Source organism: Lepus europaeus, chromosome 3 (genome assembly GCF_033115175.1).
Source record: "Lepus europaeus isolate LE1 chromosome 3, mLepTim1.pri, whole genome shotgun sequence".
Lineage (NCBI taxonomy): Eukaryota > Metazoa > Chordata > Mammalia > Lagomorpha > Leporidae > Lepus > Lepus europaeus.
Window position 1 is genome coordinate 105,125,782 of NC_084829.1, and position 22,955 is coordinate 105,148,736.

Genomic DNA, 22,955 nt, shown 5'->3' on the forward strand with positions numbered 1-22,955 from the left:
TGAAGACCACAACCAGGGCCTGCTTATGGCACAGGGATTTAAGCTGCTACTTGTGATACGGGCATCCCATATAAGTTCAAATCCCTGCTACTCCACTTCTGATCCAGCTCCCTGCTAATGCGCTTGGCTGGGAAAGCAGCAGATGATGACCTAAATCCTTGGACCCCTGCTACCAGACTTCTGGCCACAGCTTGGCCCAGCCCTAGCAGCTGCAGCCATTTAAGGAGTGATATGGCTGACAGAAGATCTCTCTCCGTCTCTGTGTCTCTCCCTCTCTCTCTCTCTACCTTTCAAATAAATAAATATATCTAAGAAAAAAGAAAGAAAGAAAAAGAAACCACAACAGAATAGCCAAGAACTATGGACAACTACAAGAGGTATAACAGGCCGGCACTGTGGCTTAACAGGCTAATCCTCTGCCTTGCAGCGCCAGCACACTGGGTTCTAGTCCTGGTCGGGGTGCCGGATTCTATCCCGGTTGCCCCTCTTCCAGGCCAGCTCTCTGCTATGGCCCGGGAAGGCAGTGGAGGATGGCCCAAGTGCTTGGGCCCTGCACCCGCATGGGAGACCAGGAGAGGCACCTGGCTCCTGGCTTCGGATCAGCGAGATGCGCCGGCCGCAGCGGCCATTGGAGAGTGAACCAACGGCAAAAAGGAAGACCTTTCTCTCTGTCTCTCTCTCTCTCTCACTATCCACTCTGCCTGTCAAATTAAAATAAATAAATAAATAAATAAAAAGAGGTATAACATTCACATAACAGGAATACTAGGAGAGGAAAGAATGAAAGGAACAGAAGAAATACTGGAAACCATGATGACCAAAAATATCCCAAATTAATGTCAAGACACCAAACCATATATCCAGGAAGCTTGGAGATCACCAAGCAAGATAAATGCCAAAAACCTAGAAATACCAATTTCAAACTAAAGAAGACCAAAGATGAGAAAAAAAACTCTGCAAGCAGACAGACTTGGGGATGGGGGAACCTTACTTATGGAGGAGTAGCAACAAGAATTATACCCAGCTTCTCTGCAGACACCATGAAAGCAGGATGGTGGAGTGAAACAGATAAAGTGTGCTAGGAAAAAAGCTACCAACCTAGATTTTTGTGCCCTATAAAGTTACCTTTCAAAAGAGAACGAGGGGTTGGTGCTGTGGAATAGTGGGTTAAGACGCCACCGGTAACATGTGTATTTCAAGTAGATGCTGTTTTGTATCCTGGCTCCTCTACTTCCGATCCAGCTCCCTGCTAATGGCCCGGGGAAAGCAGTGGAGGATGGCCCAAGAGTTTGGGCCCCTGCCATCCACATGGGAGATCCAGATGAAGCTCCTGGCTCCTGGTTTTGGTCTGGCCCAGCCCTGGTTGTTGCAGACATTTGGGGAGTGAGCCAGTGGATGGGGGTTCTCTCTCTCTCTCTCTCTCTCTCTCCCTTCCTCCCCAACTTCCCCCCCTCCCATTCGCCTTCCTGCTCTCTCTACAATGTGTTCTGTCTTGATGAATATTCCACGTAAGTTTGGAAGAATGTGTATTCTGCTGTCACTGGGTGAAGCAGTCTACAGATGTCAGTTCTATCCAGTTGTGCTGGGCCCAACTATGTCCCAGTGCATCTTCTGCCTGTTGGATCTGTCCATTCCGAAGGAGGAGTGCTGAAGCCTCCAAGGACAATAGGAACTCTCTTTCAATGGGTGGAGTCACAGTATGTGGTGGTTTCCAACAGAACTAAACATACTCTTACCTTTGATCTAGTCATTACACTTCTTGGTATTTACCCAAAGGTGTTACAAACTGGATGCACACACGCTCTACACGTGGACATTCTCGGCAGCTTTATTAATAATTGCCAACACCTGGAAGTAACCAAGGTGTCCTTCAGCATGTGAATGTATAAATGTAGTCTGTCTAGACAATGGACTATGAGTCAGCACTAAAAGGAAATGAGCTATGAAGCCATGAGCGGGAGTGGAGAAAACTTAAGTGCATATTGCTAAATGCATGAAGCCAATCTGGAAAGGCTATGCGCTATATGATTCCAATCAGGACATCTTGGAAAAGGCAGAACTGTGGGCTGTAAAGAGACCAGTGGTGGTCAGGGGCCAGGTGGGAGCAGCAGGGGAAACTACCACAGGGCAGTGAAACTACTCAGTGCACTCCAATGGCAGACACATGTCATCATCCATTTGTCCAAACCCAGACTACCTAACACCCAGAGCACATCCTAGCACAATGGAGGGACTCTGGGAGACAATGGCCAGGGAGTGGATGGGGGCAGAACAGGTGTAGAGGCCAGTGACAGAAGTCTGCACCTTTTACATGTTGCACCTGCTCTGAAAAACAAAGTCTACTACAATAGATAGAAAGGAATGACATACCAATACATGCTACAGTAAGGATGAACCTTGCAATCACCACGTTGAGTGAAAGAAGCCAGACTCAAAGGGCCACAGATCGGTCGATTCCATTTACACGCAATGTCCAGAACAGGCCAACCCACGGAGAGAGGGGAAGTGGAGCAGAGGTTGCTGTCAGGAGCGGCTGCTCGGGGGTTAGGGCTTCTCTGTGGGGTCTGCACACGCTGGAAAATGGACAGTGTTCACGCTTCTCCTCTGTGAACACACCAAGCCCACTGAGCTGTACAATTTAAATCGGCTTACTGCATGTCACAGGAATGATATCCCAAAACACCCAAATAAATAAGATAAGATACATATGCCTATCACTCAACAGTCCTGACGTAGAAGGTAGGACCTCATGCAATATAAGCATGCATATTTAAATCCTGGTGAAAATATTACTCTCATTATGCTAATGAAGGTGACGGATACATTTTACCGAATGAAGCCTAACCAAGATCACCAAATGCACAAGTGCCCAATGTTTATGGATCTGCCCTAACATCGGCAGAGGAGAACCTAACCGATAAAATCCGAGAGGGTCCCAGGCCAAAACCCCAGCGGGCTCAGGCTAATGACAATGAGCCTTGACAACCTGGGGCCTGCTGAACAGCACTGATCTCTGTCTCCAGAGTGCTGGGGAGGGCGAGTGGAGGCGCACTAGACTTGGGAAACCGCTACACCAGGAGTTAAGGAGTAACACCTGACCATGCCTTCAGCCAGCCAGCCAGCCAGCCAGCCAGCCGGCCGGCCAGCCCCTGGAAGCCCCAACTGCTGTGCGTTCCTGTCTTGTCTCCCACCCAGACTGGAGGCTGCTGGCAGGGACCACCACGCCCGCTGGCATTTTCTACTTTCAGTAGTTAGCCAATTCCACATAACCAGCACGTGGTTAAGAAATAAAGCAAATTTTTAAAAAAAAATTCTATAACTTAGGGGTTAACAGGTACAATATGAAAGAATTCTTCACTCCATAAAAGCACTCACTAAAGGGCTCCCAGATGCATCGAAAAATGGGTTTAACTTCTGAGAAGGCCTGCCAGCCCCGCGGCGCTCCCAGGAGTTGGGCTTCATGGAGAGCCGGGCGGGCTCGCATCAACTGTCATTGCTACCATCACGTGCTCACTTCCCCCTGCGGAGACCAGGAAAACCAAACTCCAAAGTGGCTGCACGGAGACTCCCCTCACCCCACAAGGAATGCAGACAGAGACAGGACTTCCACCTTCTAGAGACTGGAGCCATCACGGGGCAGCTCGAAGCGAACGCCGCTCGCGCCCCAGGGCTCAGCAGCTGCCCTGGCGCCTGACAGCAGTCGGAGGTTCAGCCCCAACCCAGAGAAGCTTAGAGCCAGAGCGGAGAGCAGAAGGAGCCGGGCCCTCACCTCGGGGATCAGCCGCCGCCTCTTCGCGCTGGGGACCGAGTCGGGCTGCTTGCGTTTGCCGGCGTCCTGGAGGGCAGTGAAGACGCTGTCCAGAGGGTGCTTCTCAGAAGTCCTGGCGCTCACTGAGCAGTCCAGGGCAGCATCTTCGGCCTCTGTCTCCACTTTCACAGTGTTATTTTTCAGAACTGTGGCAGAGAATAAAGAGGACTCAGGGGGAAAACACCAGGGCCGCCCGGAGCTCAGCAGGAGTCCCTGGGTGGCAAGGGGCTGTGGTCGCTGTCGCTCACGTGAGGATTTCTACGAAACCTGTGCTTCCCAACGACACCCTTTTCCTCTTCTCCCAGAGCTGCATAACCAAACTAGGTTTCCAGAATATCTGGTTCAAACTCAGTTGAAAAGTCTTTTGGGAGAGGGGAGGGGAGGTGAAGGGACTGAACTGAATCTTATTTGTGCTTTTGAAAATTAACTCGCAAGATGCACAAGGTGCTTGTAACAGGTGTTTGGGTTCCAGGGCTGGGAGGAGACTGGTCATCATATGCCTGTTCATATTCTGACCAGGTCACGTGCATGGATGACCTAATCAAAAACATGGCATTCAAAATGGGTTTATTATTTTTTTTTTTAAAAAAAGGCATGTACATTTTTTTTTTTTTACCTTCTTCTACATCTTCACTGAATTCAGCTGAGTTCATCTTCTATTCCACTAAATGAAAAGACAAAGATAAAGTCTTGATTTATGGCTGGATTTATTTCTTCATCTCTACCCACAGAGAAATCGCCCTGCCCTCCCCCCCATGCCGGCTCTGGGTCCGAGGAGCGGCAAGGCCAAGCGGAACCTTGGGAATGTGTGCCTGTCTCATCCTGTCTGCAGGTGCCCAGAGCAGCCAGCCCTGTGTGCGCCCGCTGGGCAGAGCCTGTGCTGTCTCTATGAAACAATTACTGAGTGAGGGCAATGCTATCGGAACAAACCAGGTCTTGCAAATGACCCCAGTCTGATGACCTCCCTTTAGTCCTGACGTGTAAGTCCAGTGAGAAAACCCACGAGGGTGAAGGAGGGTGGACAGAAGCTGCGGGCAACTCAGACAGACCCGGGCTGAGGTCTCAGGACTCTCATAAAGCGGTCAAGGGACCCGCTGTTCCCCGTGACAGCAGCCTTGCTGCACCCAAGGTATGGCTTAGTCCCAAGCCGTAAGTCGGAAACACACGCCACGGCCAGCCACGAAACATCTCTCTGCTGACTGATTCATATCGATCACAGATGGAAGTGGTAATACTTGGGGACTTACTGGGCCGAACGCGTCATTAAAATGAACTTGGCCTATTTCAGTAAAGCGGCTACTAGAAAAACTCCAGCTAGCTCTGTGGTCATGTTACATTTTCACTGGATGGCACTAATCCCGTCCTTCTTTCAGATGCAATGGGGAGAAAAGGACACGACGGTATGTGACGCGTGGGCATGAGAGTGTCACGCAATCTGGTCTGAACGGCGCAGCCCCCAACTCCTGCCACCCAGGTCCCGACACAGCTGACGCAGGGCCAAGCTCATCACCACCGTCTCCGAGCTCCCCCAACTCCTCCCAGCAGGAACATCCACAGCGCGTGCTGCACAGGGGCCTCGTCTGGGAAACCTCCGTGTCGACCATGGGGAACTGATGAAGCTGATGAAGCTGATGGACATGCAGGCTTCTCCTGTGGGTTAGGGGTCGGGGAGGACAGGACCTGGGAGCTTCTCCTGAGGAACTTCCGTAAGAGGGATGCCATCGCCGAGGGCTAGTGACCCACTGCCTGGGCGGCTACAGCCGCTGTGTGGTCGCCCTGCACCCCTCGCAGAGGGGATGGAGAGTGTGGTCAAGAGCAGGGCAGGAGGGGCCGGTGCTATGGTGTAGTGGGTGGAGCCACCACCTGCAGTGCCGGCATCCATATGGGTGCCGGTTTGAGATCCGGATGCTCCACTTCTGATCCAGCTCTCTGCTATGGCCTGGGAAAGCAGTGGAAGATGGCCCAAGTCCTTGGGACCCTGGCTCCTGGCTGCACACTCTGGCTGTTGCAGCCATTTGAGGAGTAAACCGACAAATGGAAGACCTCTCTCTCTGTGTGTAACTCTGACTTTCAAGTTAAAAAATAAATAAATCTTAAAAAAAAAAAAAAACTGAAAAAAGAGCAGGGCAGGAGACATGTATCTGGCTGACTCCAACATCCACTAACCGCCACACTTGCCCAGCGCCTGCACAGCGCATGCGGTTTTTGTCATTCCTGTACACTAACTTCCAGGAATGACAAACAAGATTTACTTGAAACTGAAAACGCTTCCTGCTCACCAAGCTTCCCCCACCTGAGAAACTGAACACAGTGAGGCTGAAGGAAAACAGACAGGGACCCAGGAGCTGCACTGCCAGAGGTGCCCTCGGACCCGAGCTGGGGGCCGGTCAGCAGCCAGCGGGGGTGGCAACACCAGGTGCAAACCCAGACCTGCCTGCCAGCCCGGTGAGGGGCTCTCTCAAGGAAACATAGTTCAGATCCCCCAAATGCACTGAGCTGGCCCAGTGTCCTCGGAAACTCTGCCACGTGGTCACAGACCCCACTCCCCTCCATCGAGGGCAGGGGCAGAAGAGATGGGGAGGCAGGCGTGCCGGGCTGCTGGGGGCAGGGAGCCCGCACACACGGGAAGAGGCAGGAAAGGAAGGAGATGCGGTGCAGACTCTGGGTAAGCGGAAAGCATCAGGACATGAGCACATGCTAGCAGGCAGGAGTGGACGGAGGGGACAAGGCTCAGAGAACCCCAGGTGCAGGCGAGGGCCTCTTTGACTTACTGACCCCTGCACAGGCCCTCCCACGTTGCTCTGCCGGCCCATAGGGAGCAGCGTGGAGCTGGCCCAGTGGGTGCTGAGGCCGAGGGAGCCTGACAACGAGGAGCAGCCGGCCGCTGGGTGTAGCCGGCCAGGAATGCGGCTCACTGAGCAGAAGGGCTATTTTCTGAATCACCACAGGCACAGTGAAAACGACAGGGGAAAGGCACACACCTGAGCCGCCCCGAGAGAGGGGAGGGGGAGGGGGAGGGGAGAAGTGGGGGTGGCTGGAAGGCTCACAGGGGTGAGGTGGGAGGAAAGAGCTGCCAGCTGCCAGGCTTCAAGTCACCCCAGCGCATCTGCTTTGGAAAACATTGCTGTGTTCATTTATAGACCAGTGACAGATGCGAGGTTAGAACCCAAGGAATCCAGAACGCTGGGTGCTGGGCCCCTTCCCCCCAAACCAGTGCAAGGTCTGCGAAGCGGCACTTGCCTGGGCCTGGGATGGTGGCGGGGGACTGGGATCCAGGGGAGGGTCCCCTCTAACAACAGGAGTTCATGGGGGCCGCATGCCAGGCACCTGGATGGCCATGACTCTGCCTTGCCCTGGGCTCCTCTGCTCCCAGTTGGCAGGTTAATTCGCCCAGGGTCTGTCACAGAGCCACTGAGGGGCAGAACCAGGACCTGGGAGTGAGTCTGTACCTCCTGCAGCAGCCAGAGCGGGAAACAATCGCGTCCCCTTCCTTCTGCTAAGGTTCTGTGGCAAACACCCTGCCTGTTTCCTGACTTAGGGCCTCTCTGTCCTCTCTGGGGGCCCCCAAACTCCTTTCGCCCCGTGGCTACCAGGAGGAGCAGTCTGCGTCACGCCTGGAGGCAGACTGCATGCCGCTGCGGGACAGGAGTTGCTGCAAGAGGGGCGAGGGGTCACTCCCTGCCTCCCGGAGCTGACAGAGACAGCCACGGACACTGTTGCGTTGCAGCAGGTGGAAAAGAGATGGCTATCACCTTGCTCCAGTCATTTCCTGGTCATCTGCTGGGTGGAGGGTCACAAGCTCTGTCCTCGTGGGCAGCCCGGGGGCCTGGCGTGTCCAGGAAATTCCTCCTGCTTGCCTAACACAGGTGCTGGAGGAGCTGGGCCTTCTGGAAGCTTCTTCTATGCCTCTCCCCCGCCTGCTGGCCTCCAGGCCTTGCATCCCTTTAGTTAAAGGTTTTGAACTCTGTCCACAAACCTCACACCGTGGGCCCATCCCACAATGCACCATGTCCCTCAGAAACCCCTGACCAAGCCAAGGGAAGAGTTAAGCGGGTAAAGACGAGAGGCCATGGGACCTGTGCAGCAGCTCTCAAAAAAGATCACTGTCCAGCGGTTAACTTAATGAGGGAAAATGCTCTCGTCTCCTAAAACCAAACGGCCTAGGAAGCCCCGGGCAGAAAGTTTCAAATGCTGCAGAGTGCCCAGCAGTCCACAAGGTTTCATGACGGCGTCCACCAGACTCCCTCCATCTGCCCAGCAGGGACGGGCAGGACACGGGGTGGAGGCTGGGGAGGTCATCAGGACAGCCTTTGGTTTACAGAGGACACAAAAGGAGGGACAACCTCGAGAGTTCAGAAACAACAAGATGTTTCAGCCACTTGTCGATATCAAATTGACAAGAATAAGCTGTTCAAATTTGCTACAGAAATGCAACAACTTGCAGGGTTTGAGGCTACCTCTGTGCCTCATGCTTAAAAGTGGATGAATCAGAATCCTATCAGAATGCCCCTGGCCCGGGGCTGGACAGGGTGCTGAGGATGCCGGAAAGTCTTGGAGAAAGACAAGAAGGCAGAGAAGTGAGACCCATGGCGCGTAGAAGGACCCATGCCTTAAAGAAATGGGAAAGCGACTGACACATTACACAACACTTTCCATTTTTTAGGGTCCATTTTCAGAAGGAAGAACTCTTAAACTCTTTTTTTTTTTTCCCTTTTTTTAAATCAGGTAACATGAGGTGTCTTCAAAAGATTCGTGGGAAATGAATGCTATGAATAAACTATACACTGGGGTGGGTGCTATGGCACAGTAGGTTAAGCCTCTGCCTGCAGTGCCGGCATCCCATATGGGCACTGGTTCTAGTCCCGGCTGCTCCTCTTCCGATCCAGCTCTCTGCTATGGCCTAGGAAAGCAGTAGAAGGCGGCCCAAGTGCTTGGCCCCCTGCACCTGTGTGGAAAACCCGGAAAAAGCTCCTAGTTCCCAGCTTCAGATAGGTCCAGCTCTGGCTGTTGCGGTCATTTGGGGAGTGAACCAGCAGACGGAAGACCTTTCTGTCTCTCCCTCTCTGTCAGTAACTGTACCTCTCAAATAAATAAATAAAATATTTTAAATAAAGAAAAGAAAAAAAACTATGCATGGATTTCAAAATGTTTTACACCAAAATAAACCCACGCTGATGTGTTACAACACATTTGCACAGGATCTAGTCTGAGGCACCAAGAAGAATAAGACATCAGTTTGAAAAGAGCCCCAAGAGAGCAACATGGATTCTACTAAAATTGAAGCAAAAACAAACATTCAGTTTATGATGAAGCTTGGGTGACGTCACTGAAGCTTTATGAAAAGCTAATGAGCACAAGACCCAAAGAAACCAGCAGTTAAAAAGTCAGCCGTTTGTAAAGATTTACTTATTTATTTGAAAGGCAGAGTTACAGGGAGGCAGAGGCAGAGGCAGAGAAAATGAGAGAGAGATCCTCCACCCGCTGGCTCACTCCCCAAATGGCCACAATGGCTGGAGCTGGGCCAATCCAAAGCCAGGAGACGGAGCTTCTTCCAGGTCACCCGCACGAGTACAGGGGCCAAGAACTTGGGCCATCTTCTACTGTTTTCCCAGGCACATTAGCAGGGAGATGGATTGGAAATGGAGCAGCCGGGACTTGAACTAGTGTCCGCATGGGGTGCCAGCACAGCAGGCGACAGCTTTACCTGGTACGCCACAGCACCAGCCTGTGGATAACATTTTTAAAAGAAGTGATGAGACTGGTTGAAGATGAGGCCTATAGTACCAGACCATCCAGAGGGAAATTTTGAGGGAAAATTAATCCATAGTGCTATGCCCTAAACTGAAGTCAGCCAATGGCTAACAGCAGAAACAACAGCTAACACCACAGACATCGCAACTGGTTCAGCTTACAGAACTCTGAGACGTTCAGGTAGCGCAAATTTTTTGCTCCGTGTGTGCCAAAGCTGTTGCATCCAGATCAGACATGAGCAGAGCCTTCAAATGGAAACTTTCAGTAAGTGGGAGCATGATCCCGAAGCATTTCTTTGAAAGTGCAAAGAGAGGAACATGACCTCACCGGTATGATCCTGAAGACAAAGCACAATCAAAGCAATGGCTACCAAGAGGTGGAAGTTGGCCAAAGTCAGACCAATAAAGAGCAGAGGTCATCACAACAGGCTTTGTGTTTAATGTTTCATTATTTTTCTTTTACTTGAAAGGCAGAGTGACACAGAGATCTTCCATGAGCTAGTTCAGTCCCCAAATGCTTGCAACAGCCAGGGCTGGGTCAGGCTGAAGCTAGGAGCCCTGAACTCCATCTGGGTCTCATACGTGGGTGGGCAGGGCCTGAAGCACTTCACCCATCTCCCGAGGCTCCCCGGGATGCATCAGCAGGGAGCTGGATCAGGAGCAGAGGGATCTGAAATGGGATATGGGCGTCTCAAGCAGTGGCTTAACCCGCTATACCTCAATACCTGCCCCAGCAACAGGCTTTCGGGGATGCTCAAGGCACTTCTGTTAACTTTCTGGAGGGCCGAAGAATAAACACATCTGCTTATTATGAGAGTGTTTTGAAAGAGCCAGCCAAAGCTTTAGCAGAAAAGCACCTGTGAAAGCTTCCCCAGAGTCCTCTTCCACCACAGTGCTCCTGCTCAGCTCTCATCAAACAAGGGCGATTTTGCAAGCTTCAATGGGCAATCATTATGCACCCACACTACAGTCCTGGTTTGGCTCCTTCTGACTTGTTTTTGCTTCCTAATATTAAAAAATCATTAAGGGACACCCATTTTTTTAGTCAATCATGTAAAAGAGAATGCACTGACAGGGCTAAATCACCAGGATCCTCAGCAACTCTGAAATGGGACAAAGGGCTAGCAACACCACTCACAGAAGTGTCTAAACCTTGACAAGAGCTGATAATGAGAAATAAAAGTTATCATTTTTTAATTTTTCTTTTTTAATCCCACTGCCCTATGAACATTTTGCCCCCTCATACATGGAACATAATTCAAAGGGCATGAGAGAATACTTGGTTAAAAGGCCACGGTTCAGGGGGCAGGTGTTGTGGAGCAGTGGGAAGCCAGTTCGAGTCCCGGCTGCCCCACTTCTGATCCTGCTCCCTGATAGTGGGCCTGGGAAGCAGCGGATGATGGCCCAAGTACTTGAGTTCCTGCCACTCCATGAGGCACAGGATGGCGTTCCTGGCTCCTGGTTTCAGGCTGGCCCAGCTGTGGTCATTTGGAGAGTGAACTGCTGGATGAAAGATCTCTCTCTGTCATGGTGTCTTTCAAATAAAGTAAATCATCTTTTTAAAGGCCACTGTTGGGAGCAGGCATTTAGTCTAGTGATTAAGACGCTAGCATTCCACATTAGAAAGTCTAGGCAGGCATCACATCCCATATGAGCACCACTTTGAGTCCTGGCTGCTCCACTTCCAATCCAGCTCCCTGTTAATGCACCTGGGAAATCAGTGGAAGATGGCCCAAATACTTGGGCCCTTGCCACCCATGGAGAGGACCCGGATGGAGTTCCAGGCTCCTGGCTTCAGCCTGGTCCAGCCCCAGCTGTTGCAGCCAATTGGGGAATGAATCAGTAGACGGAAGATCCCTGTCTCTCCCTAACTCAGTCTTTCAAATAAACAAATCTTTAAAAATAAATAAAAGAAAAAGAAAAGCACGCAAGCAATTCCCAGTTTCCGAATGCAACATTCTGCAAATGTGCACCCCAGAAGGTAGCAGTGATGGTTCAAGTAATCAGGCTCCTGCCACCCACCTGGCAGACCTGAATTGAATTCCTGGCTCCTGGCTTCAGCCCCAGCCAAGGCCCATCTTGGCATCCGGGGACTAACCTGGCAAAATGGGAGCTGTCTTTAAAAGAAAAGAAAAAAAGATAAAAATCCGCTGTCCAGGCCCTGGGTTAATGGACAACCACCTTGTGTGTCCTTCCATAGAAGTTCTTTATCAGTGGTTCTCAAGCATGATGCTCAGAGAAAGGCAATGTGCTGGCGCTGGCCTGCGTGGCTTGCACAGTGGCTTGCCACCATCAGTAGCCAAGTTAGTAGCCTGAACTTGGCCATGGTGGGAATAGTCACATGGAGGAAATTGACACTTGCTGCAAACTAGGCTTTCTGCTTTTTTCCTGTTTGGGAAGTTGCTTTACCAAAACATGCAAGACCCTCTGAGGGGTTCCATGAGACCAAAATTATTTTCAGAATAACACTAAGGTGTTATTCTCTTCCACTCTTGTCTTCTCACCAGCATATAGGGGAGTTTTCCACGACACAGTATTTCTCCGAAGACTAAATACAGAGGCAGACACAAAAATTCAGCTATCTTCTATTAAACAGACAAGAAAGAGATTTGCAAAACTGTAAACAAAGCCACTGTTTTCAGAAAGGATTTTAAAATACAGCTTATGTTATAAAAATGTTATTGCATTCTAATGGTTCCATTATGGTCATTTAAAAACAAATACTTACATGTTTTCCATTTTAATTTCAAACATAGTCAATATGGCTCAAAATAACCCACAAAAACAAAGCTCTTTGGAGTCCCCAATCATTTTTTTAAGAGTAAAGGGTGGGGGGGCCGGCACTGTGGCATAGTGGGTAAAGCTGCCGTCTGCAATGCTGTCTGCAATGCCGGCATCCCATATGGACACCGGTTCGAGTCCCAGGTAATGACAACCGGAGAGGTCACTTTCAGGACTCACCACCAACACAACGGCCGGGATGGGAGGACGCAGGGGATGGAAATGGGCAGAGCGGGGCAGGATAGCATGGGAAGACAGGGGAGCAGCACGAACCCCAGGCTGGCGGGTGCTGATAGGTTTCTATGACAACCGGAACTCACGCCCAGCCCATACAGCCATGGAGAAGACCCCCAGCACCCGGAAGTTTTTGATCCGGACACAAACATTTTTAAACTCCTAACCAACGAGAACTTTGTTCCTCGGAACATCAACTAAGGCCAATTCAAGGGGGAAAATCCACTTACAAAATAACTCACTCACGGCAGAACTCGATTTCCCCCTCACTTTCAGCTTCTAAAGACCTACGTCCAGACCTTAGGACCTGCACAGCCTCAACACCTGAACCTTCTCATCCACAGCCACAGCGATGAGCAAAGGACGCACGGGCTAGGAGCCTGGGCCAGGATGGCTTCTCCTGACAGTCGGTCTCTGAAGCCGGGGGCGGGGCTGTGAGGGCGGCCATCTTCCTGCAGCAAAGCTCCCCACACCCATTCACTGTCACTAATTCTTTTTAAAATTCTACCTTGTCTACTTAATATTGGGAAGGCAGAGACGGACAGGCAGAGATCTTCTGTTCACTGGTCTATTCTCCAAACACCTGCCGTAGTTGGGGTGGGCCAGGCCACAGCCGGGAGCCAGGATCTCCGTCTGGGTCTCCCGTGTGAGTGCAGGGACCCAACTACTTGAGCTATCATCAGCTGCTTCCCAGGGACTGAATTAGCAGAGAGCTGGAACCGGAGCAGACCCAGGCCTCTGACTCACTGATACGGCACGCGGGTCTCCCAGGCAGCGTCTTAACCACTTTGTCACCCCAAAAGCTGCAGAGAAGGGCAGAGACAACACACCAAAGGTGATCGGGACTGAACCCGCCTTGAGTCACTGTTGTTCTCTCCATCATGCAAAGTTAGAGGCCTTTTCTCAACTTAGGGCTCGAAAACCTCTATTGACAGAAAGAGCTGAGCATTAAATTCTGTGTAAAGATTCAAAATCAATTGTTCATTACAGGCTGCTCGGTCAATAACAACATATTTCAAAGTTCACTGGGGATATCTCAACTATGTAATTAAAAAATGCCATAAACTAGCTGGAAGGAAATACGCCAAAAAGCTAATGACCTCCAATTAGGTGGCTTACGGATGATTCTTTCTGTACATTTCCCCCCACTTTCCTCATATCCTACAGTAGGCACGCAATTCTTTGATACCGAAAAAGTAATTTATAAAAACAGAAAATGGTTGCGTCCAAGGACAGTCGTGGTGACTGCCCAGCCGGGTCACCTTCTAAGTTACGTCCACAGACGCAAGCTGAGAATGTCTGTAAAATTGAAGTGTCACTTTTAAATTCTGAAAGCACTGCTGAGCTAAGAACAAACCAGTGGAGGTTTCTCACGGCACCACTGGCCCTGGATTGTGGCCTCTGACGGAGTGCAAAGGTCGCAGTACAGGGAGAGGGGACTGGAGACCGCCCCTGGCTCACAAGGTGAAAAGATCAACCTTGAAGATACGGAAATGCCACTTCCTGGCGGTGCCTACAGGCACTATCAATTCCTCGGCTTGATCCTTGGGTTGCTTTTCATGGGAGGGAAAAAAAGAACCCCAGACCCAGTCTTCTGCTTTAAGAAGGGACCCAAGCCAAGAGCAGACACCAGGGAGCTCAGAGGGGTTACGTGGCCGGCTGGGGAGACTAATGGCCCAGGTTAGCTCTGCATACTGAATGATAGCCACTCCCTCTGCCCTCCTTGTGGGGCTCACTGTGCCCCTCAACCTGGGAGAGGTTATGACCTGTGCCTGGAGCCTTCCTTCCCCAACTCTTCAAAACTGGACCTAGGGTGCCAGCCAGTACTGTGGTGTAGCAGGTAAAGCCTTCACCTGCAGCATGGCATCCCACATGGGCGCCGGTTCATGTCCTGGTTGCTCCACTTCCACCAGCTCCCTGCGAATGTGCCCGGGAGAGCAGCAGAAAATGGCCCAACTGGTTGGACCCTTGCACCTATGTGGGAAAGTCCTGATATCACTCGTGGTATCAACTTGCTGGTTGTGGCCATTTAGGGAGTGAACCAGTGGATGGAAGGTTCTCTTTCTCTCTCTCTCTCCTTCCATTTCTGCCTTTCAAATAAATAAATCTTTAAAAAAAAAAAAAAAAAAAAAAAAAAAGAACTGCAACTGAGTGGGCACCTGGATGCCTGCCCCAGAGGCTGCGACTCCAGGATGAAGAGGCGGCGGCAGTGGGAGAGGGAAGCAGTGGAGAGAGGCTGGGCCCCTGAAACAGGAAGGAGCGTGGTGAGGTCACTGTGAAGGGTGGGTAAGCAGGGAGGCGTGCAGACTCAGCCTGCAGGGCGGCCAGGCCACGAGCCGACAGTCACGCCAGCAGGCAGGCAGACACACACACACTCCGCTCAGGACCACCGGGCTCCTCCCTAACTGACCCATGAGTTCCCAAAGGCACCTGCTCTCTGGTGCCCCAGTGGTAGCCGCAGAGGTCCCTGGCACCTCTCTCTCCAGTTGGGAGCCGAGCCCGTGGTCGCCCCGCAGTGAGACCAGGACTTTTGTGAGTGCAGTGAGAGGCTAATCAGGACTGCCAGAAGCTTCCCCTCCAACCCCCTCTCCCCCCCGTCACGGCGGACAGGCAGCAGGCCCCGAAATGGGAAGTACTTGGGCTTCCTGAAACTTCAAGGCTCAAATCCCAGCCAGCTGACTCTAGCCTCTGCCTTGCTAAAACAGCATTGTGTGTCCCCGGGCTTGGGACTCCACACTGGGCTCATGTGCAGGTCAGGGAGGGGCTGGCCCCGGCAAGCCGGGCCTCAGGCCACTAGAGCAAACCCCACCCCAAGACCCACTTCCGGATGGAAAGCAAAGCAAACGGCCAGACTGCCCAGAGAGTGTGAGCGCCAATACGGGGATGTGACCAGGACCTGAGCCGATGGGGCTTTGGCTGGGGCAGCCCTGCCACCACACACAAAAGGTAAAGTGGACAGAGTATGCTCAGATCATCTAAAAGATGTTATTAATAACAAACCTGAGGATTCTAAATGTTTATTCATAGCTACTTGAATGGCAGAACAGAGACAGAGCTGCTCGCTCTGTCTTCTTCCCTTTACAGGTTCACTCCCCAAATGGCTCCAACAACCAGGGCTGGGCCAGGCCGAACCCAGGAGCCAGGTTGTCCAGTCAGGGGCCCAGGCACTTGCACCATCACCTGCTGCCAGCCAGGATGCATTAGCAGGGAGCTGGACGGATGTGGCACTGCCGGCAGACAACTAAAGTGATGGCTTTACCTGCTGTGCCACACTCTGCCCCTCAATGACTTTAAGTGTAACTAAGAGAAAGGCATTCGGCCCAGCAATCAAGATGTCAGCATCCCACAGCGGACTACCCGGGTTAGAGTCCCAGCTCCAACTCCTGACTCCAGCTTCCTCCTAATGCAGACCACGCTCAGAGGAACTGGGCTCCTGGCTTCAGCCTGGCCAAGCCCTAGCTATAGGGAGCATTTTGGAGGTAAGACTGGCAGATGGGAGCTCTCGGTCTCTCTCCCAAATAACTTTTAAAAAATTAAAATAAATTTTAAAAGGATTTTGAATCATTAAACCAGCATCTACAACAGAGTAAGGTGCTCACCTACTCATCATGGCTTAGTTCTTTCTTCTGTAAAATGCAGCACAACACATGTACCTCACCTTGGAGGCTTTGTGCAAATTACAAAGGAGAAAGTGCCTGGCACACCACACTCAATGTTACCTACGTAACAGGTTTGTTTAAAATCTTTTTTTTTTAAGTTTTTTAAAGGGACCGCCATTGTGGCACAGAGGGTTAAGCTGCCACCTGCAACACTGGCATCCCATACGAGCTCTGGCCCAAGTCTCGGCTGCTCCACTTCTGATGCAGCTCCCAGCTAACGACATCTGAGAAAGTGGAAGACAGCCCAAGTGCTTGGGTCCCTGCACCCATGTGGGAGACCAGGAAGAAGCTCCTGGCTCCTGGCTAAGGCCTGGCCTAGCTCAGGTCCTTCAGCCATTTGGGGAATAAACCAGGGGGTGGAAGATCTCTCTCCCTTCCTCTCTGTAACTCTTTTAAATAAATCTTAAAAAAAAAGAAAAGAAAAAACTGCAAATTTGCAAAAAGTGGCTTAAAGATCTGAAGAGTTTAGGGGTCGGTGTTGGGCCATATCCCGCATCACAGTGGCTGGACTCCATGCCCAGCTCAACCTCCTGACTCCAACTCAGTGCACATCCTGGGAGGCAGTGGTGATGACTCAAGTGACTGGCTTCCTGCCACTCAAGTGGGAAACCTGGTTTGAGTTCCCAGCTCCTGGCTTTGGGTCCTAGCCCCTGGCCTGCTGCGTGTATCTGGGGAGTGGACCAGCACGTGGGAACTCTGTCCATCTGTCTCTCTCTGCCTCTCAGATAAAACAAACAAAAATGCTTTAAGTTCCGTAACTTGTCTTTCAAGTCAAAGAAGCCAACTGGAGGGGAGTGAAATCAAATGGAAGGCGTCCCCGCCGCCCCCCCCCCCCCCGGGCCCCGGGCAGGAGGAATGTTCCCATGCCACCCACTCCTGCAGCGCTGGGAGCCGTGGGGCGCTCAGGACCCAGCCCTCTTGCCAGTGGCACCCTGCCCGGAGGACTCTGCAGGACATGCTCATAATTTGTTTTTATTTTTAGACACATCTGCAAATGCAGTCTGAAAAACTACCAGCCCTCACAAAACCAGGGCAATTTTCTCCTGTTTTTCTAAAGCTGTAATTGTCACTGCCTTCTTTACTCGGGCGGCGCACAGCCGCCTCTCCGGCACGCCGCCTCGCCTGCCGCGGGTCTGCCACCCGACCCTCAGGCGCTGGCTGAGGGTGACGCCTCCCCTGGTGCTCCGGGCCTGTAGGCCTCACCTGGGCATCCGGAAGTGCGGGCCAGCACATCTCAGCAGCCACCCTGTGGCTAACCGGACAGTGGCAGCCGCTCAGTGTGCTGGGAGCCGTAAGCAGAGCTTCCTCTGCGCTGCCGGCGTGAGTGTTGTCTTGCAACCATACGGGCTCATCAGAGTTCAGGCCACAATGTGATGTGAGCAAGCCTGGTCCCTGGCTTCACTAGCTCCCTGCATAGGAACAAAGGCCAGTGCTGTGCAATCCATGTCCTTAGGGTGGAAGTGTGTTTCAGACAAGTGGAGGGAAGACGTGGTTGGTGGGAGAGAACAGAAATTGAAGAGGCTCACTGTAAGTGTGCGTGTTTCAAGTTGGATTAAACATGGTGGGAGAGCCTGGTATCAGGGGAGCTGCTGAGAAAACTCACACTTTATGATCCAGCTCCCAGCTAACGTACCTGGGAAAAGCAGCAGAAGATAGCCTGTGTCCCTGGGCCCCCACACGCCTGTGAGACACTCGGGTGGAGTTCCAGGCTCCTAGCTTCTGCCTGGCCCTGGCCCTGGCCCAGTCAAAGCTGGGCCATATGGAAGATCTCTCTCCCTCTTTGTCTTTCTCTCTGTTAACACTTTCAAATAAACAAAATAAAACTTTTTTAAAAAAGTTTGCAACAGGATGATTTTCAAACAAAAGCCATAGGCTTGCGTTCTGTGCATGAACCGCCCCTCTGCACGAGGCAGCCCCTCGTGACACACGCGAGGCCCAGTGCTAGCACGGGCACGGGGAGCCCTTGACCTGGCCCGTGCAGGGCACTTGTGGCGCCAACTCCAGAAGCCACGGGAGCTCTGGGCTGAAATAACAGCACCATAAGAGATACTGGCGAGTCGGAAGGGGCGGGGCGCACTTGTCAATCTGGTGGGGAAAGAAATTCGAGAGGCAGGAGAGAAGGATCCGTTTTGGGGACAGGTGTGCACTTGTGACTTTAGAGTTTATTGTCCCAAACGTCCCTGGCTCGATGAAGGCCGTGCAGGTACACAGCCCTGTAAACTTCACGAAGAGGGTACAGGAAAGCTCCGCCCCATCCCAAAGATGGGATGCACCTCTGCCAATCAGGGGTACAGCTCATCCCTTGTCATCAAAATTCCAGGCTAGGAACGGACACAGCAGAGCAACCTCCCAGCCCCTAACACCAAATTATCTTTGCTACCCGGCTACTGACTCACCGGGTTCTTTCTGCATGCCACAATCTGAAGCATTTAAACTTTCCACCCCAGTGTCCACCGCACATCCAATCTCAGTGTCTTCCTCACTGCCTCTGGGGTTTTCTAGATAACTCTAGAAGTGGTAGGTAGGGCGTCCCTACAGGATGCTAAGTTTTCAGCTAAACAAGCCTCCGCCAGGGTGGGCGCCAACCCTTCTCTCCTGAATTAGCAGGCATTCTGCCAGGCCTTTGCTCACACGAGGGACTGAAAGGGAAGGTGTGTGCAAACAATGTGTCTGCGCCCAGGGCTGGAGGAAGGGAGAGGGACAGCAGCACCAGGCTCTCCTGCTAAGTTGTTTCTTTAACAAGGAGGCAACACCTCTGTGAAATCCCATAGTGGCAGTTTTTATTAAAAAAAAAAAAAAAGTTAATTGAAAGGCATAGTTACAGAGACACAGAAAGAGAAAGGAGAAGAGAGATCTTCCGTCTGCTGGTTCACTCCCCAGTTGGTCCCAATAGAAAGGCCAGGAGCCTGGACTCCATTTGGATCGTCCACGTGGGAGCAGGAGCCCAAACACTTGGGCCATCTTCCACTGCTTTCCCAGGCCATAGCAGAGAGCTGCACTGGAAGTGAGCAAGTGGGACTTGAAGCATCCCTCATACAGGATGCTGGCGACACAGGTGGCAGCCTAACTCGCTGTGCCACAACGCTGGCCCCTCAGTGGCAGTTCTTAATGTGACAGATTCTGGTCTTCTTCCTGGATTTTAAGAAGCACGTGCACACCAGCTAAGCCATCAGTGGAACTGGCTGCTCTGGCCCCAGCTTTCTTCTCACAGCCAAGAGCCCCCCTGCGTTCATTTAGCAAGTATTTACAGAGCGCCTAAGTTAGCAGACACTGGGTTAAAAGCTAGCGACATAAAACTGAAGACACGAAAGTTTGCCCAACTCCCGGCATTAAGTAGACAGGTACTTGTGTGGTGTTTAAAACCAAAAATGGCACAGGCCTTTGGCAGAGTGGTTAATACACCTTCAGTTCTTAACAGAATGCCTGGGTTCAAGTCCCAGCTCCTGTCTAAGGCACACCCTTGGAAGGTAGCAGGAGATGGCTGAGGGTGGGGGGGATCAGCCTGGCCAGGTCCTGGCTGTTGCGGGGATGAGGGAGGTGATTCTGCAGATGGGAGATCTGTCTCTGCCTTTCAAGGTTAATAAATAAGTTAATTAAAGAACTGGGGGGGGGGGGGGGCTGGTAAACCGCTGTCTGCTGTACCGGCATCTCATATGGGTGCCAGTTCAAGTCTCAGCTCTCTGCTGTGGCCTGGGAAAGCAGTAGAAGACGGCCCATCCTTGGGCCCCTGCACCCATGTGGGAGACCCAGAAGAAGCTCCAGGCTCCTGGCTTCACTCTGGGGAGTGAATCGGCAGATGGAAGACCCCTCTTTCTCTCTCTGCCTCTAACTCTACCTTTCAAATAAATAAATAAATCTTAAAAAAAAAAAAAAAAAAGCTTCTTTGAAAACCAGAAACTAAGGATGGATGGTTGAAAAAGAAAGCACCTGAGGCCAACATTGTGGCACAGCATGTCAAACCACGGTCCGCCCGTAAGGCCAGGATCCCATCTGGGCGCTGGTTCGAGTCCCGGCTGCTCTACTTCCGATCCAGCTCTCTGCTAATACGTCTGGGAAGGCAGCAGAAGGTTGCCCAAGTGTTTGGGCCCCGCACCCACGTGGGAGATCCAGATGGAGTTCGGTTTCCTGGCTGGGCCAGGCCTTTCCGGCCAGCTGGGGAGTGAACCAGCAGATGGAACAGCTCCCTCTTCACCACTCTGCTCTCTGCAACAAGGGCTTTCAAATACAGAAATAAACAAATCTTAAAAAAAAAAAAACTCCCGTGGGAGTGGAAGTGGCTGATGACCAAGTTAATCCCGAGGGGCTCAATTCCCTGGATCGCTGGCTGGTACTCTGCGCATGACTGAGGCGCTTTAAACATTTGCAGTTCAACAGTGAAAAGTTCCTTTAAGGGGAAATCCAACATGTCTTGCTCAAGCACTCCGCCCTGCCCCGCACACCCCTGGTCCGGCTGGCCTTTCGCTCCCAGAGCGCTTCCAACCAGGTCCCCCCCCCACCTACCCCCAGCAATCAAATCCGTTTACTTTTGCAAAAGCACCTTGTTTCAGTTTAAAAAAAAAAAAAAAAGGCACCAGCACAGAGGAGCAGACAGAACCATGTCTCTCTCTGTTTGGTCACGCAGGCCCTGAACATAGGCACTGCACAAGGCCAGGGCAAAGTCTGCGTGGGAAACCACGTTTGCAACAGCGGGGGAGCCGGGGCGGTCACGCGGGGCGGCGAGCGCCCAGGGCTCCCGCTCCGGCCGGCCAGGAAGGCCTCGCGCCAGCCCGGGGTGCACACCCAAGGCGCCGGGCCCGCCTCCAGCGGCCGGGCAGCGGGAACCGCGAACCGCCGTGGAACGGCCGGCGAGGGAGCGCCGCGCCCCCTGGCGGCGGGGCGCGGGCTTCTCCGCTCCCGGCCGCCGCCGCCGCCGCCGCCGCCGGCCTGCCTCGCTCCATTTGCAGGCTCCGGCGGCAGCGTCCTCCGAGCCGCTGCTGCTCCGGCCTCGCGCTCCCTGCTCGGCATCTCCCCCAGTCCCCGCCCCCTGCTCCCGCTCGGACACCCCCTTGCAGTCGCCGAGCCGTCCCCAGCCCCCCAGCCCCGCCGAGCGCGAGCGCCCGGCCGCCGGCGGCTCGGTGAAGCCGGCTCCGCACAGCCTACCGCGCGGCCCCGGGCCGCTCCATCGCGGCGCCCGGCGCGGGTGTGGGGCCGGCGCGCTGCGCGAGTGGGGCGGCGGCGGCGGCGCAGACCGTTCCCCTGCGCGGCCCCCGCCCCCGCGCGGCGCGCGTGCTCCCCGGAACGCCATGGGGCCGCGGCGTTCCGAGCGGGCACAAAGGGGTGCGCGGCACAATGGGCGCGGCGAGCCCGTGGGCGCCGGCTCGGGCGGCTCGGCCCTGCGCGGGGGTGGGCGCTCCCCGCCGGCGGGCGCGCTCGGCGCAGCCCCCCTCCGCGTCCCCTCCCCTGCTCCCGCCCCCCACCCCGGCATGGATGTTGCAGCCACGCTCCCGGCCGGCTGCCCCGGAGCCGCCACCGCGCGGCCGGCTCGGTCCGCCCCGCACTTACCTGGGACGCGAGTTCTGGACTTTGCAGAGCGGGCCCGCGCCGCCGAGTTTGGGCGCCACGTGGGGAGGGGGGTGGGGGGGGAGGGCGCGGGGCCGAGAGTGGGGGCCGCGCGCGGAGGGGGCCTGGCCGGGGCGGCGGGCGGGCGGCGGGCGCCGTGTATTTTCCCCTCTCTTTGTGTGTCCGTGCGCTGCGCTCTCGCGTGACGTGACGGGACTCCGTGTGTCATTTCCGCACAAGGACACAGGAGCCCCCGCTGCAGTGGAACCACAACCCCTCCGCCCCCACCCCTGGCCCGCCCCTCCCCCTCAGCGGGGCACACGCGGGACCGGCGGCGGCGGCGGCGGCGGCGCTCGGGCGTGAACGGCCGCGGCGGGGAGCTCGGGCGCGCACTCCGGGGGCCCGGGCGGCCCGGCGCGCTCGGCCGGCGCCGCGCCGCTCGGCTCCACGTGGGCCCGCGCCGGCGGCCGCGCACCCACGGCGCGCCGGGAACAATGTCCCCCCTGCGCGCCGTGCGCGTCCCCCCCCGAGTCATTTCTGGGAAACGTGTCTCCTCAGACCCGAGCGCGTCTCCTCAGACCCCCGAGCGCCTCTTTCTCTACTTTTTTTTTTCTTTTTTTTTGAAGCCCCCACGGGACGGCGACAGTGCAGAGCGTCTCCGCCCCCGGCACCCGCGCCTCTCCCGAGGTTCCCGGCATTGCGGGCCGTGACGCTGGCCCCCGGGCGGGTGTTCCCGCGCCGGGCACAAAGACACGGGGGTCCCCGGGTGGCCTCGCGCGGGGCCTGGAGTCCGGCGGGACGCGGGAGGGGACCCCCGGCGCTGGGAAACGCTGGCTCAGGCCACTCCCCCAGCGGGGTGTTGCAAGCCTGAGAGCTAAAAATCTGCTTTCTACTTGGCAGGCGAAGTTTTGAGGTTTGAGGGTGCGGAGCGGGTGCGCGCGGCCCCACGGAGCGTCCGCGCCCGGCGCTTACAATAGAGGCACACGAGTCCCCAGGCTTGGTACAGGCTGGCTCGTTTCACTCCTAAGTGGCTCCAGCCTGCGGATCGCGAGTAGATGAACACGAAACCTACCCCTCGGGTGTTTTTCTCAAGTCTCAGTGATTTGGGGGTGGGAGTGGGAGAGTCGAGGACGCCCAGTTTCCACAGTCAAGCCACGTTTGTATTTTAGACAATGCGAATGTAAA

At 53.8% G+C, this 22,955-nt stretch overlaps 1 protein-coding gene across 2 annotated transcripts in view; it reads right to left on the reverse strand.

The window, feature by feature from the left end:
• The window catches only part of BEND3 (BEN domain containing 3), a 62,987-nt gene extending 41,151 nt beyond the window's left edge, over positions 1-21,836 (reverse strand). Inside the window, exons 1-4 of one of the 2 annotated variants that reach the window (XM_062186571.1) lie at positions 21,774-21,785; positions 20,330-20,447; positions 4,425-4,472; positions 3,770-3,954 (exon numbers count right to left, since the gene is read on the reverse strand). In XM_062186571.1, the coding sequence (XP_062042555.1) occupies positions 3,770-3,954; positions 4,425-4,461 (222 nt within the window). In that variant the 5' untranslated portion in view covers positions 4,462-4,472; positions 20,330-20,447; positions 21,774-21,785. Of the gene's footprint in view, positions 1-3,769; positions 3,955-4,424; positions 4,473-20,329; positions 20,448-21,773 lie in introns of both variants that reach the window. The other variant, XM_062186569.1, reaches the window with a different exon arrangement.
• Positions 21,837-22,955: the final 1,119 nt, after the last annotated feature.